This window comes from Protopterus annectens, chromosome 10.part0, assembly GCF_019279795.1.
Source record: "Protopterus annectens isolate FY-2018-M chromosome 10.part0, PAN1.0, whole genome shotgun sequence".
NCBI lineage: Eukaryota > Metazoa > Chordata > Ceratodontiformes > Protopteridae > Protopterus > Protopterus annectens.
The window spans coordinates 1,759,405,538-1,759,425,935 of record NC_056744.1 but is presented as its reverse complement, the minus strand read 5'-3'; the positions used below and the strand labels follow the sequence as shown (position 1 = coordinate 1,759,425,935).

The 20,398-nt window shown below is 38.7% G+C and overlaps 1 protein-coding gene across 5 annotated transcripts in view; it reads right to left on the bottom strand.

The window, feature by feature from the left end:
* Positions 1 to 20,398, bottom strand: part of LOC122813988 — a 558,403-nt gene that overhangs the window by 21,592 nt on the left and 516,413 nt on the right. For all 5 annotated transcript variants that reach the window (XM_044086560.1, XM_044086561.1, XM_044086562.1 and 2 more), the window contains one exon: positions 8,576 to 8,620. In XM_044086560.1, the coding sequence (XP_043942495.1) occupies positions 8,576 to 8,620 (45 nt within the window). The remainder of the gene's footprint in view (positions 1 to 8,575; positions 8,621 to 20,398) is intronic.

Sequence of the window (20,398 nt, the reverse complement as noted above, 5' to 3'; positions counted from 1 at the left end):
TGTGTGTGTGTGTGTGTGTGTGTGTGTGTGTGTGTGTGTGTGTGTGTGTGTGTGCAAGTGAGTGAGTGAGTGAGAGAGATTTGGAAGAAAGACCTGGCAAACTACATCCATTTACCCCTTTGTCTTGAAACTTCCATGAACAGCATTGGCTGTCCAAGGGGTCAGTCTTATGACAGTGAGTAAGTGAATGTGGGGATAGAACAACAGTATTTTGGACTTGTGGCCCAAAAGGTCACGCAACCTGCTCAGCCATTAAGGATTCTGGGAAATACATCTTCCTGCTTGCCTTACACAGATGCACAGTAATATTTATTTATTTTACATTTGCTGACAGTGAAAGTCTGACTGGATGCATGTCCATGTTCAGTGGAGGCCCTGGGAGAAAAGCTCTGCAGTTAAATTCATCATGATGAAGTTTGAAACTTGTTCAAATGAAAGTGCTAACCGTTTCTTTGCTACTGGAATCATTAAATACTTGGTGTTTTTACATTTCTCAACTTGTGGCTCCTCTTATTTGAACTTTTGAACATTGTTCCAGAGGTGCTTAGACTTCAGCCTTGTGTGTTTCTGTATCAGTTTGGTGACTTTGTGTTTTAACTAATAAATATGATTGCTGTTACACTACAAGAACTAATTTATATTTTTTGTACCTGATTTTGGCAAACATCACTGACTTACAGCTTCTAGAACTTGTGTTTCCTGCCTTTATTCACTCATCTGTCTTCTATGATATTGCCCTTTTTTGGGTGAGTTCCCCCTTTCCAATTACAAAGCAAATTTTCAGTGACATAATTTAGGAGATAGCAGTTGGAAAGCAAAGTTTAGAGGCAGAAGCATTGTAGGCTGGAGTTGTCACATCATGCTCCCTGCAGTAGCCCATCATTTCACAGTTCTTTTGTCCTTCTAATGCTTAGATTTGAGTATACAGTGACTTACACATGTATGCATCTGTGTGCCAGGACAATACTCACCTCTCACTGACATAAATGGCTGCCTGGCTGTTGTACCATTAGCAACCACAAGAGGTCATGAGTAGTCATGACAAAAGCACTGATCCCTCCACCCTCCTCCTGAAGAGCTATACAGCTGTTTTGTGTCCCTCTGGACATACTGATACCCCAGCTACTTGCTCAGGCCAAAAAACTAGCAAATTAGTCAAATACTTAGTGCCTATGGGTCAGTTAGCTAATTTGTACATCACTGTAGTACCCTGATAGCCTAAAAGCAGTCTGCCAAGCACTCACGGGACTGATCAAATAATGTTTAATTACAGTTGATTACACGTGTTTTGATTTTTCAAGGGTTTGATTTGGTTGTGCATTTCCTACAGTAAAAACCTTTACACAATGTGAGGAATAGTACCAAATGTCTTGTTCAGACAAATCAGTATTTGTTGAAAATGGTAAATGTTGAAGTAAAGAGGGGAGATGTACATGCCTTCAGTTAATGTATTCTCTAAATTTAGTTCAGTCTGTGAACTAATGTAGCTTGCCAGGTACAGAGACTTTTCACCTTCATCAAAACGTAACATACTGGTTTGCATATATTTGTGATCTTAACAGGATACCCAGCACACACTGCTTTTTTTTGAGAAGTGGACTCCTTCCTTGTCAAGGGTCTAATATGGTTTCTTGCTGTTGCCTTTTGTAGATAACAGACTTATACTGCACTGCCTTTATTTACTGAAAGCCACAAACATGTGAGATTAAAATATTACAAACACTCCCTTATGCCATGCAAACCAGGAAAATAAGTTTTCTATTTTGGCACAAAATGACTATGAGGAGGTCATAACACTGACTTGATGATCCTGCATTTCAGAATAACTCAAAATCTAGAAACTGCAATTTAATACAAACAGGAATGCCAAAGACACTTAAATACTACATAATCCTCTGTAAAACAGAGTTATTGCTGCTCAGGCAGCTTGGTTTAAAACTAGTACACAATTTCTTTGTAAATAACTTTAGATATTTTCAAGGAGAGTTATACCATCAGATAGATGTAATACCGATGGGTGCAGCGTGTGCCCCTATAGTGGCTAATAAAGTATTATTATATTGGGAAAAAAATTTTATTTTTGATTCTAGGTATAAGCAGTTTATAAAAGCGTATTTTAGATTTTTAGATGATATATGTCTGGTTTGGAAGGGGCCTAGTGAAGAAATAGACAATTTTGTAAGATATATTAATTATACTACAGAGTTTTTAGAATTTACATATGAAATATGGGATGAACATGTGAACTTTTTAGATACTACTATATTGAAAGATAATGTAAACATGAAATTTAAGTCTAAATTGTATAGGAAAGAGTGTTTTTCAAATTCATACCTATACTATAGTAGTAATCACCCTATTAAACAAAAACGGAATATAATTAAGGGCCAACTGATTAGGGTGATACGGATGACATCTGAAGAAGAGGATACTAAGGTAGAACTAGATTATATACAAAGTTTATTTGAAGAAAGGGGTTACTCTGTGGAGACTATAGAGAGTATTAAGGAAGAAGTACTGAAAGGATGGAATGAGAAATACATACCATTATTATTGAAAGGACAGAATAATGGTTTAGAATTGGTAAAAAATCAACAGAAGGGAAAGAAAGATGAGAGAGATGAGAGGGGGTTGTGTATATGATGTTAACTTACAACCAAGATACAAGGGGAATAAAGAACAACATATATAAAAACGTGAATGGGCGTGTCTTTGTTGAAGGTTGGGTGTCGGGCTGGCAACTCGGCACCATAAAAAAAAAAAATCAACTGCCAATCATCAGCGGTCCGGAGTTCCGCTGTGGTGACCCCTAACCGGGAAAAGCCAAAAAGACAAACAAACAATATATAAAAACTGGATATTATTTTCATCTATGCCTAATAGTATAAACATTTTCTCTAAAAACTTAAAATTTGGGTACAAGAAGAATAGAAATTTAAAATACATTTTTGAAAAAGAACAGGAAGAAGGAAGTAAGAGTAAGGCTGGAACATACAAATGCGGTAGGTGTCCGCAATGTCCTTTTGTATCCAATCAAGGGACTTTAGAACTAGAGAGTATCAACATGTCATTCTACCCTAAGGGATATTATAACTGTCAGTCAAAGGGTGTAATTTATTTAGCTAAATGCATAACATGGTTCATATTATACTGGGAAGACTGAGCGGAGTTTGAAACATAGGGTTTATGAGCACGTGTCTGACATTAATAGAAGGAAAGAAACTAATGCCCTTTTCAGACACACAGTAACATGTCCTCAAGCTGATTTTAAGTTTTGCGTCATTGAACAGGTTAAAAGAAATGAAAGAGGTGGTGACTGGGAAGCTCAACTGGAATTAAGGGAGTTAATATGGCAATTACAGTTGAATGCTTGTAACCCACTGGGCCTCAATGATCATATTTCACTAGTGCCAGCACTTAGAATTAGAGCAAACAGATATTAAATAATAAACATTAAATATTAAATTAAATTCAGCAATACACAGATAATATACTGATAAAATACTGATGAATAAACCATTTTTATAGGATTTATTTTGTATTCTGTAAAATGTGATTTAATATGTGTAATGTGTTTTTACATTATATATATATGGTTTGTACATTATATATTTGTAATTAATATAGTATGTTGATATAAGAATTTATAAAAAAAGTTATATAAAACTAAATAACTATAGTAGTTTGTAAGTAGAGTGATGTTTTTTTTTTTAAATAAGGTTCAATTAACTTATGATCAAAGGGATAGGTGTTGGGTCTATGTAAATGGTAAGGTGGGATGAGAAAGCTGACTCTGATGATGTTTCCAGGTTAGGAAATAAAAGCACTAAGTCCATTGAAGCAGTGTATTTTAAGGTGCTAGTGAGCATCTTTGTACAATAAAATGTATAAGATATGCATTGGAGGTTGCCTTTATTGACCTTGGAAAACAACTGGAGTTCTTTGGATTTATTGAGACTAAAATATTACAAACAACACTCCCTTATGCCATGCAAACCAGGAAAATAAGTCTTCTATTTTGGCACAAAATGAATATGAGGAGGTCATAACACTGACTTGATGACCCTGCATTTCAGAATAAGTCAAAATCTAGAAACTGCAATTTAATACAAACAGGAATGCCAAAGACACTTAAATACTACATATTCCTCTGTAAAACAGAGTTATCGCTGCTCAGGCAGCTTGATTTAAAACTAGTACACAATTTCTTTGTAAAGCAGTATACCATTTCACTTGCAACAAATGCCAGCTTTTCTTGCTGTTTCTGCACACTCAGCTTTCTATTTCCTTTTCCAAATACAGAGGATCATGATCAGACCTCTGATTGTAATCAGCTTATGTATCAGGGACAAGAATCCCAAGAAATTCACTTCTAGAGCTTTGCTCTAGAGGTGCCAAGATTCACTTCCAGAGAGGCATCCATGGTGAGAATATATAAAGCAGGTGAAGACTCGATATTCCGTCAAATTCTTTGCGGTGCTTGGAGCTTTATCTGCTGCTTATACTACTAGTTACAAAAATGTGTAGGAGCACAAAGCGATTTACCAATTTTGAAAGCTGGTAAAGCACGGTGAACACTGTAGACAGCACTGAATTTTGGATGAATCCAAATATAACGGGCACAAAGGATCAAAATTAGGGGAAATTGTTTTAAACATTGTTCTAATTCATTTAAAAATTTAATACAACAAGGTTTGCATCAACATACATTTTCTGAACAATAAGAGGTAGGGAACTCTAATCACTATCATTATTGCCTGATTGTAATCATCATTGATTTACCAGAAAAATCATTTACAAGGGACAGCTCATAAATTAAAATAGGAGGCAAAAATCAGGGACATTCTCTGAGGCAGTGGAGAGGAACAGAGTGAAGAAACAATGGAATCCTTCTGCAGAAGATAAAACAGCTTTCAAATGCAGTTAGATACTTTCTTCTGGCTTATGTTCTATTTGTTAGTGTGTCAGAGTGAATAAATAACTAAAAAGCTGTTTCACCTTCTGCAGCCATTCTTTGCTGGCCAGTAATGTTTACTATTTGCTCCTAGCACAAAATCCAATTTTAACAGTCCTTAGCATGCTCTTATTAAACGTTTGTCACACACCACTATGTACTGTTTATGTCTCACATTGGTAAAGGTCTTAACAAGTTTATCTTTTTCTTGATTTTGGAGCATAATTGTGCCCCTCCATGTATTACACATTAGTATCATTGATGGAAGATAGCAATGTGATTCCTGCAACCTTTCCTTACTTAAATACACAGGAACCATGTTCACGGCTGAGAATAGCAAAATTGTATTGTGCTATCAAAAATTACAGTTTATTATTCTCACTCTGAAGTTGTTGCACCTTGAAGTAAGAGTGAGCTGATTGACAGGTAATATTACAGAGTTGCACTAACCTGGACCCCTCAAAACTCACTATTAATCGTGTATAAATTTCACTCTACAAAGAAGTAAACAGTGAAATTACAAGGGAAGCTGGTTTACTATTACTAACATTCTGACCTTCTATCCTACATTGATGGCCACACATGCAATGCTTCAAGGGCCTGGTAAGTAGACCACCATAAAATGTTTTGCCTAATAAACCAGAGATTTTGTGATGCAGTTAACAAATGCATTTCACATATGCCCATTTACAATTAATCATAACAGCAGAGCTCTGCTTTTTGTTTTGCAGTACCTTCAGACATATATTCTGAATCTAAACCCTTTCCTTCATTCTTCTTGTTAGGTTGTACTACAGCCTATCTGTTTATTCTGCTAATATACTGTTATCATTTTGTACTTGGATTAAGGCTGAAAAAGATCGCATCTCAGGACTACTCTACTTATCTGGTAACTTAACTATTGTTTCAAAGTAAAATTTCAGTTTGAAGTCACCATATATCCATACATCCCCCTTAGTTAACAGTATGTGTTCTCAAAAACTAATATATATATATATATATATATATATATATATATATATATATATATATATATGTATATGGGGTCTATATCAGAGGCGTTTAATCAAACGCCTCTTCAGCGACACATAAAGAGTGAACGCACTAAAGCGTGAATGCTCAGAACAGAAATCAGTAGCACAAACACACAAACACACACACTTTCAAACATAACAACATGGGGGGTTTTGCCCCCCACACCCCCCTAACTAAATATACCAACTCTGACATCGCACTACAGTGGGGAAAGGGGCAAACACACAGGGATGGCCAAGTGATTTCTTTCCCAGGAAAAGAAATCCTGTTTTGGGCATTCACACTTTAGTACGTTCGCTCTTTGTGTGTCGCTGAAGAGGTGTTCGATTAAACGCTTCTTCGGTGTTCTGATATAGACCCTCTATATATATATATATATATATATATATATATATATATATATATATATAGGTCTACCTCTTTTCAACAAATGAACACTTCACTGAATATTAGAAAAGCGAACACAGTACTATGAAAATACACTACACCAAACCTGAAACCACCGAAAAACACATGTACGAACAAAAATACCTCAACTGTTAACTCACAGACAACTATTTCAGTCACATGTCAACTACTTTACCCAAAAACATCCAACCTTAAACAACAAATACAATAGTACAAAACACCCTACAATGCAATAATTAAAATACATGCACTGGTACAATGGGAATTTCCACTTCATAATGTAAAAGCATCTACAATACCTTCTCACATAACAAACATACACCTCTGCTTTAAAAATCTAAATAAAATAAGCAAACACAGATTATTAAATAAAAAAAAAACAACAAACACATTTTCCATACTTTTGCAGAGTGGCAAGCTCATGCAAATTATTATATATCCCAACTCCGAGATCGCACTACAGTTAAAAAGAATTGCAGATTTCCCGATCCTTACTGCACTGCGATCTCAAACTAAAGCTGCCAGTGCTCTTACAATAATTCTGCTCTTTTTAAATATTGCAACACGTACCTCAACATCTGGCATACCAGAGAACTAGTCAGCAGCATGACCAGCTACATAAACAGTAAAGAACTTTAACCTCAGTGTCTCCCACAACCAGAACAACGTTTACGTCAACAACCAAAATTGGGTGAAATAAGCTTTTGGACAACGTTTTTCTATCATTTGGTGAAATGTTCATTCCTTGAAAAGAGGTAGACATATATATATATATATATATACACATACCAACAGTTCAAAAGCACGAAACTTTACATGCCAGACAAACCACAATCCCGACAATCAACAAAACAAAACAAATACCTTTTCCGAAAAACACACACACAACACAAGCACACCAAAAACCTTACAAACCTACACTAAACCTTACATACACAACTATCTATGCACTAACCTTAACCCAAACCCTAACCCTAAGGTCCTTCACTATCGCACACTTACCTTACCCGCACCCTAACCCTAACTCACTTAACCCGCCCCTAACCCTAAAGTCTGTCACTACCGCACACTTACCTTAACATGTTGGTGTTCTCAGCGTTGGGCTTTTCAACTGTCGGTCATCTCCGTTGTCGATCTTCCGGTGTCGGTGTTCTCGTCATCGGCATTTTCAGCTTTCGGCGTTATCAGGTAGACCTATATATATATATATATATATATATATATATATATATATATATATATAGATGGATATCTCACAGTATATGAATAGCTGAGGTTTTTTTATTACAGAAAGTTTAACTGGATGCACATGAAATAGGTTTTTAGGACTGATGGCTTTCTTTACTTAGCAGTGCAGATGTTAGATGTGGCGGAAAAACAGCTGCCTGTTAAGCAGTGCAAATATGAGATATTCAGTGTTATAATGCAATATGGAAACTGCTTTTACTTCTCCTGTTCATGGTTATTCTGTTCCTCATCTGCATTAGTTGTATTCTTAGGCCATAGTTACAGTACGACCTAAAACGTCCACTTATAGACACATATAATCCATCCAAAGTCAAACTAACTGAGGTTAGTTATCCACTACACTGCATAATCTGGTGTACATTGCTGGCAGCAGAATAGAAGTGGTAGCCTGGGTCCAGTGGCCAGACTGACAGTAACCCACTGAATAGGCCCTGCATCCTAAACTAACCATCAGGTCTTCATAAAACATTTCACCAAATCTGTTCCTGCTAGTCTTCAAAATGAAATTTAGAAAAAATAATGTCAATTAAATGCTAAGTAATGACTGCAGACCTCATTCAACCCACCTCTCAGCCTGTTAAAGTAGAAAGAAGCAATGGCAACTAGTGGCATCCTAGAAAGAAATTAGCAATGTCTTCATGAGTGTGAAAATATGTATGTATAACAGACAAAAGAAAAAAAGAAGTTAAATGGGAGGGAGTAAAAAGGGACAAACCTTTGGGAATCCAAAGTCCTATTGGTTCTCATTTCCATTCCAAATTAAACATGTCAGATTACCTCATTCAAGCACGTACAACCAGATGAACTCACTAAACAATCAGAAGTGGTTTATTGTGAAAATCTAAGGTATTAATTGGTATTTATAATCTGAAATTATGCAAAGGCTTGTTAACAAATTTCATTCATAATAATGTAAATGACAATCCTTACCATCAACCTTGTCTTGTGCCAAGTTTTCATAATCCTCACTGCAACCTTTAAAACAAAAATTTACATTTAAATTATGTTATATCATTTCACCAAATCAGTCATACATCCTTTTGTGCTGCTTGACTGGTATTATATACTTGTTGAGGTTAAAATGGGTAAATAGTAATGAATGACATGTAATTAACTATGAGGCAAAGTTGAATCTCAATTTTTTTAACAAAAAAAATGTATTGCTTCATATTTACTGCATTGTAGTATAATGAATCAGGCAGATTTTTGGCCATTTCCTATCTAGCTTTTGTTAAACTTAGAACTCCTTTGAGACTGATAAATAAGGAACAGTGGCTCTGACGACAACAAACACAGACATCACCCACTGACATAGCTTTTAAGTTCTTTGCTCAGAAATCAAGGAAAAAGCCAAGCGTAATGGGGAAACAAGGGCTCAAAATTAGGAGCATGTTAAAAATGATACTATTTCTTTTAAAACATTAACAGAACAACAGCCGTTTCATCAATGTTCATTTTCAGAACAATATAAGTATGAAAGGTTAATGTTTGGCATTACTGCTGAGCGTAATACTCACTGATTTGTTATGAAATCAAAAATTTTACGAGGGAATGGGCAAACCTATGAGGCTAAAGTAGGGCTCTTCTGCAAAAGCAGGGATAACTGAGAGGCATGCCTACCTACCCACTTGCCATTAGCATACCATAAAACAGCTCTGTAAACAAATCTGTGTGTGTGTGTGTGTGTGTGTGTGTGTGTGTGTGTGTGTGTGTGTGTGTGTGTGTGTGTGTGTGTGTGTGTGTGTTTTATGCTTTCACTATGTATCAAAACTGCTACGTAAACTAATGATTCTTTCGTCTTTTCTTCATTTTATTGCTTACTCAATAAATAAATAGATACTTTTGAATGGATTTATGTGATTTGACAGTACAAGTATGTTTTTTAAGACTGCAAATTTGTCTGTTACTAAGTGATTTAAGTGTTATGCTCCAGTACTGACACAAGTACAATAACTCCATGCTTATTGTAAAAAACAGTGCAGAAACTTTGTTCTTTGCATTGTTGTTCACAGTTTTGTTGCATAATTCCATTTAGATGACACCTCAAGGGGGGGTTTGCGGCATGAGGAATCTGTAGTCTGTGCTGCATCTCCAGTAACTACAAATCCCATAGTTATTTATTTTACGTTTGTTTACTGGGATAGTCCAACTGGGCAGGTGCCCATTTTCATGGAGGCCCAGGGGAAAAGCCCCATTAGATACAGAAGAAGCCAAGTCAAAAACAGATTATAGAAGTTAAAAATAAATTATACAATAAAAACAGATTATATAATAAAAGGAAAACAGCAATTGTAGGTACATAGAATGCAATTTGTACATGAAAAGGTTGTTGATAATGAAAATTAAGGCAAGGCATTTACCTGCATAGATATAAAATGTGATTAGGGTGATGAATATTCGATTTACTTTATCAAGGTAAATGTAACAATTATAGTATGCAATAAACCTTGTCTAAGGTATTGTTAAGGAGTTCGGAAACCATGGAAAAAGTAGGAAGAGTGCAAGTGGATTAAAGAGAGACAGAGAGAATATAAAGAAAGAAAGTAGGGTACAGTTATGAGGGAAGTAGTAAGTGAGATAAGTTATAGGGTACATCAGGTAAAGGGGTTAAAAAATCTGCCAAGGAGGGGGTACAGCTACAAATGAGAAGTTTAAGTTGCAAGACGATGAAAATCACTCAGGAGTTAGACATGAGCATAGCTAAGTGTTAGACAGCTAGGGCTTGAGAAGGGTTTTGAAGTGTGAGGGATTAGTAGCAGTTAGGATGTGCTTGGGAGGTTGAGTTCCATGTTCTGGCGATCTGATTGGAGAAGCGAGATTCATTAGAATAGTTATTAGTTTTTGTGACTTGTAAAAGAAATGTATCAGAAGATCTCAGGTATCTTTTATTAGTTTGAGGTTGTAGTAGGTTATGGAGTGCTGGGCACTTCTCAGGTTGGTACACTATGCCATGGGAATTGTAGGCTGGGTGAATGTTGGGAGGTTGGGTAACTCAAGCCAGTTTAGTTGGAGTCGAGCAGTACAGTAATGAGATCTGTACAGGGAGTTGGTAGCAAAGTTGGCACTCATTATAATTTGCGTCTAGTTTTAATAGGCCTGTTTTCTTCAGTGTGGTGAAGATAGGAGAGGCATAAACAAGAATAGAGAGTAGCTAAGTCTTGTCAATGGATTGTCTTGTGGAATCGGTGAGGTATGGTTTAGTTCTGTAGAGAGAGCCTAGTTTTATGTGAACTTTTTATTGGTTAGGGACAAATGTTTATCAAATTTCATGTTATTATCAGTTGTGACTCCAAGTAGCTTAATATGTGATACAGAGTCTATCTAGGTATTATTAGATGAATACGTTAGAAAGGGGGACAGGAGGTCTGATATTTTCTTATTTGCGAATATTATTAGTTTAGTTTTATTGGGATTAAGAATTAACTAATAGTTAGAGAGTGTGTGTGTGTATACTCAGAAAGAGAGATCAGAATATCCTTTTCCTTGTAGTTACATTTAATTGGCATATTCCTGTGTTGCAGGTTTTATCACTTCTCCCAACTTACTTCGTCTTCCTCTCTTCTTCTGAAGGTAACTACAGTCTTTTCTTAACCAGTAAGGTCTCTTGTCAATTTTTTTTTTCTTTTACCAGTATTCCATTTAGAAGTAGCATTTCCTCCACACCAAGGACATCTGCCATTAAAATAGGTATTTTATGACTAAGATGGCATCATTCAGGAAGGCTAGGTTGACCAATTGTCTGTATTACTAAGAGCAAGGAGGAATGGAAGGTTAAAAAAAATTATATTTTTGAGTGACTATCAAACTACACTGTTTACCCGAACAACAATTATTGTAACTCTTTCAACTGGGAACACAAGCATAATTCTATTTGAGCAGCGGTGGTACTAATGAGCTGTTCTTCCCCACAGTGTGTCTATATTTGAAATATGTCTGCAAAGGCATAATCTATTGTGTATGTCTTTGCAAAAGTTTACAGACAGGAGGCTATTGCCTTCCAATCTAGGACTTCCTTTTCAGCTACAGTTGTGTCAAGGTAGGTTCCTGTAGTTGTCTCTTTTCAGGAGGTCTCTACTTATTCTTGGGATTGAACAGTGTACTACATGTACCCAAAACATTCAGAAATCAGCAGAAGCTGTCACATGACTCCCTGAAATGCCATAACTATGAATAATCACTGGCTGCAGAACACATATCACTTACCTTACATCCCTAGCCTTTCCTATAATATTTTCATCTTCTTGTTAGCAGATGTCTACAGTATTGCAATATTCGCAAGTGCTTTGCTTCCTGTTTACACATGGAGAGAAAAACTGGTGAGTTCTAGAAGGAGTCACATGTAGAGGAGGACCATGACTAGTGCAGGATTGAGGTTTGGAGACTAGGAAGTTTTGATTTGGAGAGCATAGCTTGGTACAACATTGTGTGTTCAGTTAATGTCGGCGATAGAGTGTCTTCTCCTGGATCCAGCTCTATGGTAAGTACCATATAATATCTATTTGCAAAAGCTGCCTGTAACAGGTTTCACTGTAATCCACTTCTACCTTAGCTAATCACTACAGCCTTGCTCTGATGCTAGATGCAGAGTATTCAGGAAATGCTAACTGCAGGCTGCTGACTTTCCATTACCAGGTGTTCATCTTTATTTTATTAACTCTATACTGTGAGTGGCATGCACACCTGTCAGGATGACTTGTTAGGGTCCCCTGTCCCCTACTCCACCCCACACTATGCTTGTGTCTTTCTCTTTGTACCAGGAAAAATAGGATTCTGTTGCTTTTGCCTCCCGGCACTAGAAACTGCTATATCTAAAAGACCTTTCCAAAACAACCAAGTACTTACATAGGTTCATAGGTTCATAGGTTCATACTAGGCTATCTGCCCTAGGGCATTTATAAGCCTAGCCAGAGTGTGTTTGGCTTTCGCCACCCATTTTAAATTAATTTTGCTATGCCCTTTTTCGAGGTTAGTATACTGTGCCTCTGTCTAACAGTGACACAGAAGTGATAGCCGGGGTAAACCTACCATCTCCCATCCACTCATCAAGATTCCTCTTGAAGAGAGTCAATGAGGGACTCTGCCTAACCTGGACTGGGATTTTATTCCAGAGTGAAGGGAGCCTCTGGGTTATGAATCTGTCCCTCCAGCACGTCCTAGTTATTTCAGTGCTGAGGTTCAAGTCTCTTGAGCGTGTAGCTCGATGGGATTTGGATTTTCTGAGGTGCAGCATGTCCATTAATTCCGGGTTGGACATGGCTTTATACCTCAGGCACAGATCACCTCTGAACAGGCGGTATGCCACTGAGTAGAGCTGGAGTTTCTTTAACTGGGCAGCATATTGCATCTGTTTGAGCCCTTTGATCCTCTTGGTGAGGTACTTTTGGGGTCTTTCCAGTTGCTGCAGGTGTCTGGTAAGGTACATCTCAAAAGGAGCAGTGTACTCAATTATGGGCCTGATGAGGGATGAGTAAAGAGGCACGATGACCTCCCCTGATCTAGATGTGAATCCCTTCATGATTAGGTGGGCTATATAAAATGTTTTTCTAACCACTTTGGCCACGTGGTTGTCAAATGAGAGATTGCTATCAACTTGGGTCCCCAGGTCCCTAATTACTTCTTCTGTACTTAATGGATTACCACCTATGTGGTAATTTGTGGGCACTTTGTTTTTGCCAAAGTGGATGACTATACACCTTTTGGCATTTAGCTTGAGGCCATGGCTCTGGCACCAGTTGTCTGTTTCTATGAGGCCCTTTTGGAGGATGCTTGTGTCGGCTGGAGAGTCGATTATGGCGCCCAGTTTGCAGTCATCTGCGAACTTGGTCAGCCACAGTCCTTCCATGTTGGCCTGTACCTCTGAGAAATATATACCGAACAAGAGAGGTCCCAGGACTGAGCCTTGTGGGACGCCACTTGTAACTGGTTTGGAGTCTGACATGGCTCCAGCAATTCTAACCATGTGGGTTTTGTCCTTGAGCCAGTTTGCAACCCATCTAGTGACATAGGGTTTATATTTAAGCTGGTGAGCTTATCTATAATGCCAGAGTGGGGTATTGTATCGAAGTCTTTTGCGAGGTCCAGGTAGGCTGTGTGGACCACCTTCCCCCTCATCAATGGCCTTGGAGAATTTTTTCAAAGAAATTGACCAGGTTTAAGAGGCAGGATCTGCCCTTAACAAAGCCGAACTGGGTAGGATCCAGTGTCTGTAGGTCCCCAATATCTTTATTTATGAGGTCCATGATGATCCTTTCCATAGCTTTGCAGACCAAGCTAGTCAGGCTTATGGGGCGAAAGTTTCCAGGATCCGTTAAGGCACCACCTTTGTGGAGAGGGACCACTGTTGCTGTACGCCACTCTAAGGCTGAGACTGAACAGTAGTTTTATGTTTGGGTTTAGCACTTCTTGGAGTTCATGTAGGATGCAGCCCGGGACACCATCTGGTCCCATTGATGCTGTGTTTTTTGCTTTGGAGAGGGCAGCTCTTACCTGAGCATCTGAGATGTCAGGGGGGCAGCACTCTGCTGGGATAGATATTTGCCCTTTTGGTGGGGAGGGGGGGAGTTTGTGCTGAACCTGTCAGGATTTGACTCAGGTATTTGTTGTCTAAGATAATAGTTGCTTATGGATACTAATTCAGATAAGTAATCAGAAACAGTTCACTACAAGCCCTGCAGTAGTTAAAATTGAATATTTTGGTACCTTGTTATGCACCTTTGAGTTGCTGATTGTTTCTTCAGTCTTCTTGGTGACCTGGCTCAACAGTGCAGCCCACTCTGTTCACCCTCACTTCACTCAGGCTCACTCTACTCCCCTACCCCCATTTCCCACCCACCTACGCTACTCATAAATGTATTTCAGACATAACCAATCCCATCCTTAATTATTTCTTCAATCAACACCCTCAACACAGAGAAACCCACACCCTACTCAAAAAGTACCACCCTTCTCATTACCCACTCTCTCCTTACCTCCCTTCTCATTAATCCCTCCCACTACTCCTACTCCAACACATAGCCAATTTGACACTATTTAATCTAACCTCACCTTAACCTATATCTATCTCTGTACTTGATAACCAACTAAGACCTCACCTCAGCATCTAACATAAATTGCTTACAGCTGTCATCATCCCAGTCTCCACTATGTTGATCTTCCACACTTTCTCCTAATTCTTCACTTTATAGCCTCTACTTTAACATCCTATCAACATCTCCTACTTATGATATGCCCCTCCCCTACCATCACAACTCATTCATCACTCTATACTAATGTTACACACATCAATATAGCATTAAGTTTCTTTAAAACCACCAAAGTATAATTTTTTACATATGAATACTATTCAAACTAGTCTCTCTAAATCTATCCCAAACAGCCTTAACTTGCTCTATAACTACCTTATTGATTGCCAACAAGCAGTCTAGTGGTCAATCACACTCTCCCCCTACTTCCTGTCAACATAGGTTTCCCACAAGGGTCTATTCTTGGTCTATTACTGTTCTCTATATTCACTAACAAACTATGCACTGCTACAAATAATGCTACAATTATTCACTATGCAGATGATTCCTCCCTCATATATTCCACCCCTTCCCTCTCCATGCTCCTTGAAACAACACAAAGTGCATTTCTAGGAATCGAGAAGTATCTCTCAAATTAATACTTGAGCTAATACTCACACCAAATAAAACAAAGCTTATAATCTTTAGAAAAGGCTCAAACCAAGGAAATGAACCACCATTTGCTATCTATTCTTCAAATAATAGCAAAATAGTACCTGTAGGGCACATAAAATGTTCAGGGGTCACAAATGATAACTCACTAAAATTTGATAGAAACTTGGCTGCAACCATAAAAAAGGTCCACATTAAACTTAGTTGCTTCAACAGAGCAAAACCATTCCTCACCAATACCACCAGGCAAGCCATAGCCAGAACACACCTTATCTCTACTCTCTTCTATGCCTCACCCATACTTACAAACCTTAGAAAATCAGAATTAGCCAAACTGGAGACCTGTTATAACAAAATAGCTAGATTTGCTCTTAATCTTCCCAGTAGAATACATCACTGCAATGCCCTATGATAGCTAAACTGGATTGAACTTCCCCACTTACTATACACAAACCAACTAACCATTGCCCACTCAATTATATTTTAACCAGAAAACTGCCCAGCCCTACCAAACCAAAGTGTGATGCCTGTGCCCTGGCCCAGCAATCAAGGAGCCTCAATCCTCACCACTAACACCAGTGAGGGGCATCTCATATAGGAGGAAAGGATAACAAATACACACAGTAAAGTGCAATTTCCCTTAAGAGCACACAGAGATCAAAGTCAGTCTGGGGCTGGTCGCTCCCTTGCTCACCAGGTTGCCAATAAGACTTCCCACTGGCACAGCTATAGGGTCCAGATCTCAGCCTAGTGGGCAAGCTAAAACCTCCAGCACCCTCTCTGTCCAACCAGTGCTTTGTGTCTCTGCCCAAGTAGCTGACACACACACACACACACACACACATATATGTATATATATATATATAGACACACACACACACACACACACACACACACACACACATATATGTATATATATATATATAGACACACACACACACACACACACACACACACACACACACACACACACACACACATATATCTGAAAAAGAGGAAGTATGAGCTTCTCTGGATAAAACAGATGTGCAAAAGGGAAAGGGAGAAGGGAGGAAAACATTTACCACAGATAATGTGCTTACAGACTTCCTGGAAGGTCAAGATAACTCCACTTTCCCCACTGAGAAAAATGCAAACATACCACTAGCCTGAGTAAATCTTCAACATAAAGGGCCTCTGTAAGGGTCTGATGTTAGGCTGACACCATTCTGTAGTTATGGAGGCAGAGTTTGATACTGCAGCAACTGAAGTAGACACACTGAGAAGAGGCTAGAGTATCCGTGAGGGGATGAATAAGGAGATTACTGGATATGCACAGCAATATGAAAGAAGACATGTATGGTTTTGAAGGTGGGAAACCATGCTTCCCTTGATGAAAATGCTGCTGTGTAAATTAAAAGTATGTCGTTGAGATTCACTTTTGCCAGAAAATTTGGAGTTAGGGTAGTTTGTAGTATAAACTTTTCATCCAGATGATAAACAACAGATTGCATGGCTTTTCTGTCCTTTGGGAAAACCCCAATAAAAGTAATATCAGCACCCGTTACTGGCAGAGGAATAATAAAACTCCATTCTGGGTCACTCCAGTCCCAGAAGAAGGCAAAAGCTACAATGGGACTAAAGGAGTGCTCCTGTGGTAACATCTCCCTGCTTGAACTGTCTACCAGTTTAATCTTCCCAGTATATGGTATGTTACTAAAAAGATGACCAAAGACACTTTCCAGTTCCAAAAGTGAATCGCATCTGAGCACACTGATTGAGTGCTGCCACCTGTGTTGTACAGTGGATAGTGCGCCATGAGTTGTAAAGTGGGTTCTGTGTCATGAGTTGTACAGTGGGCACTATGCCATGAGTTGTACAGTGGGTAATGTGCCATGAGTTCTAAAATGGGTTCTGTGCTGTGAGTTGCACGGTGGGTAATGTGCCATGAGTTGTATAGTATGTACTTTGCTATGAGTTGTAAAGAAGGTACTATGTGATGAGTTGTAGTGTAGGTATTGTGCCATGAGTTGTACAGTGGGTACTGTGCCACGAGTTCGAAAAAGGGTTCTGTGCTGTGAGTTTCATGGTGGGTAATGTGCAATGAGTTGTATAGTACGTACTGTGCTATGAGTTGTACAGTGGGTACTGTGGCATGAGTTGCACAGTGGGTACTGTCCCATGAGTTGTACAGGGGGTACTGTGCCATGAGTGTTACACTGGGTACTATGTCATGAGTTGTATGGTGGGTAATGTGCCATGAGTTCTACAGGGGGTACTGTGCCTTGAGTTGTACAATGGGGTACTGTGCCATGAGGTGTATGCTGGGTAATGTGCCACATGTTGTATGGTGGGTAATGTGCCATGAGTTGTACAGAAGGTACTGTGCCTTGAGTTGCATAGTGGGTACTGTGCATTGAGTTGTACTCTGGGTACCATACCATGAATTATACAGTGGGTACTGTGCAACACGTTGTACAGTATGTACTATACCATGAGTTGTACAGGGGTACTGTGCCTTGAGTTCTACAGTGGGTACTGTGCCTTGAATCACATAGTAGGTACTGTGCATTGAGTTGTACACCTGGTACTGTACCATGAATTGTACAGTGAGTACTGGGCTACAAGTTGTACGTTGGGCACTGGGCTACAAGTTGTACAGTAGGTACTGTGCCATGTGTTGTACAGTAAGTGTTGTACATTGAGATGTAGAGCAGATACTGTGCCTTCAATTGTACAATGGGATCTGCCCCAAGAGTTTTAGAGAGGTTACTGGCTTCAAGCTGATGCATCACAAAATGGACATCTTATCTACATGAATGGTTACACAAACACTGTGAATCTACAGTGCCAAAGACTGTAGCCCAGGTAGCACCTTCCTCATCTTCATTATGATTATATACCAGTCCTTATTATAGTGAACCCTCCAGCCCAATGATAATGTGTCTATGGTCAGTGCTACTAAAGACTGTGGTCCCCAAAAGTTCTTGTCCCTGACCAATTTATCCATATTATGCCACCATATGAGCTTCTCCTTCCAGTTCTTGTGCCATTCTGCCTGACTGAAATTGCTTCTTAAACAATCTGGAAAAACAGAGCTGATATAAGTATATTGGTTGCGCGTGAGCTAACTATTTCAGTGATTCTTAGCAGTACTGCACTATTTTTATTTATTTGCTTGACTGAATTATTACTTATCTGCATCTGCATTTATATATTTGCTTTACCTCTCTCTGAATTTTGTTTCCTGATCTCTTCTGAAAATTGTATTTCTGTTCTAAGGCATTTGGCATAGCACTGTAGCTTGAGCTTACAGGTTTCAAATAGAGGGTTCTTTACAACTCTCTGGGGAGAAGGGAGTGTGAAGTGAACCAGTTCCAGGGTGGAACTACTGGACAAACAGTTTTTGTGTTATCTGATTTCCTCAGAGCATGGCTTTAGAAGAGTCTTTTATTGTGTGGGTATAAAATATTTCCTTTGTGTCACTTTCTACTTATTTTGCTAGAAGCTACATTGTGCCTGACTGAAATTGCTTCTTAATCTGGAAATACAGATCTGATATAAATATATTTTCTGTACTTGATCTAACTATTTTGGTGATTCTTAACAGTACTGCGCTGTTTTTATTTATTTGCTTGACTGAATTATTACTTATCTGTGTCTGCATGTATAGATTTGCTTGACCTCTGTCTGAAGTTTGTTTCCTGACCTTTGTTGAAAATTGTATTTCTGTTCTGAGGCATTTGGGACAGCACTTTAGCTTGTGCTAACAGCTTTCACATAGGGGGTCCTTTACATCTTTCTGGGGCAGCAGGGAGTTTGAAGTGAACCAACTTCAGGATGGAACTACTTGTCAAACAGCTTTTGTGTTATCTGATTGCCTCAGGGCTTGGCTTTGGAAGGGTCTTTTATCTTGCTGGTATAAAAGTATTACCTTTATGCATTTTGTGCTTATCTTGCAAGAAGCTCCATTGTGCCTGACTGAGATTGCTTCTTAAACAATATGGAAATACAGAGTTGATATAAGTATATTGTTGCACTTGATCTAACTATTTCAGTGATACTTAACAGTACTGTACTGTTTTTATTTGCTTGACTGAATTATTACTTATCTACATTTTTATATTTGCTTGACCTCTCACTGAAGTTTTTTTCCTATCCTCCTGACCAATAGCTGTTGTGTTCTTAAAACTTGGTGGCTTTTGCAGTTGGCCGCCCCTGCAGTAAATCAGATCTGGGACATTCCGAGTCCCCACTCATTAGCTCATTCTACCTAACACAGAGGGATCATTTGGGAAGTCCAGCCCCCTTAGTTTCTTAACCTTGAATTATCTTCTGTTCCTCCTCTCTCCCTTTCCACTTTACTAACAAAAAACACTTTATTCAGCTGCTTTTACTGTATTTGTGTTTTCCTCTCCTACTCTGTTACTTGATCTTGCTTTTTCTGCTGCTTGTTCTCTAAAGTGTTCAACTGCATCTTTTCTGCTGCATTTATTACTGCTTGCCTATAGCCTGTTTAAACTGTTATTCTAAGCCTCTTAGTTTTGATTTATGCACTTGGGCTTTATGCCTACCCTTTAACTCTCCCTGGCCTTTCTCCTTCAGATTCTGACAAATATGGATGGACAATTTCCTACAGTTTATGCTGACAGTCTGGTTGATATGGGCATCCTGAGACAATGTAGCAACTGCCTCATGTACATGGACAAATATCTACTACTACCACCTAGAAACACAATTTGTGAGAGATGCAATGACATCTGGAACCAAGAGTCTATGCTGTCTTCCTCACAGGCCAGTATATCTGGCACTGAGAAGGTTAGCAACAAAATCACTAGACCTCAAATATCACCCATCCTGCACAGCACACACCCACATATGCAGAGGTTCTCAACAAAAACATACCCAAACATAAGAGTCCTGCAAGGCAAAAACACACCCTATCTCCACAACCCTCCATGCCACATATCATGCATAGTCCACACACCTGTGTCTCACATCCACTAAGGTTTAACCATAAACCCAACATATTAGTCATTGGACACTCCATTGTGAGACATACAGATGTGCCTCTCACCAGGCTGGATAAGGATAAAGTCAC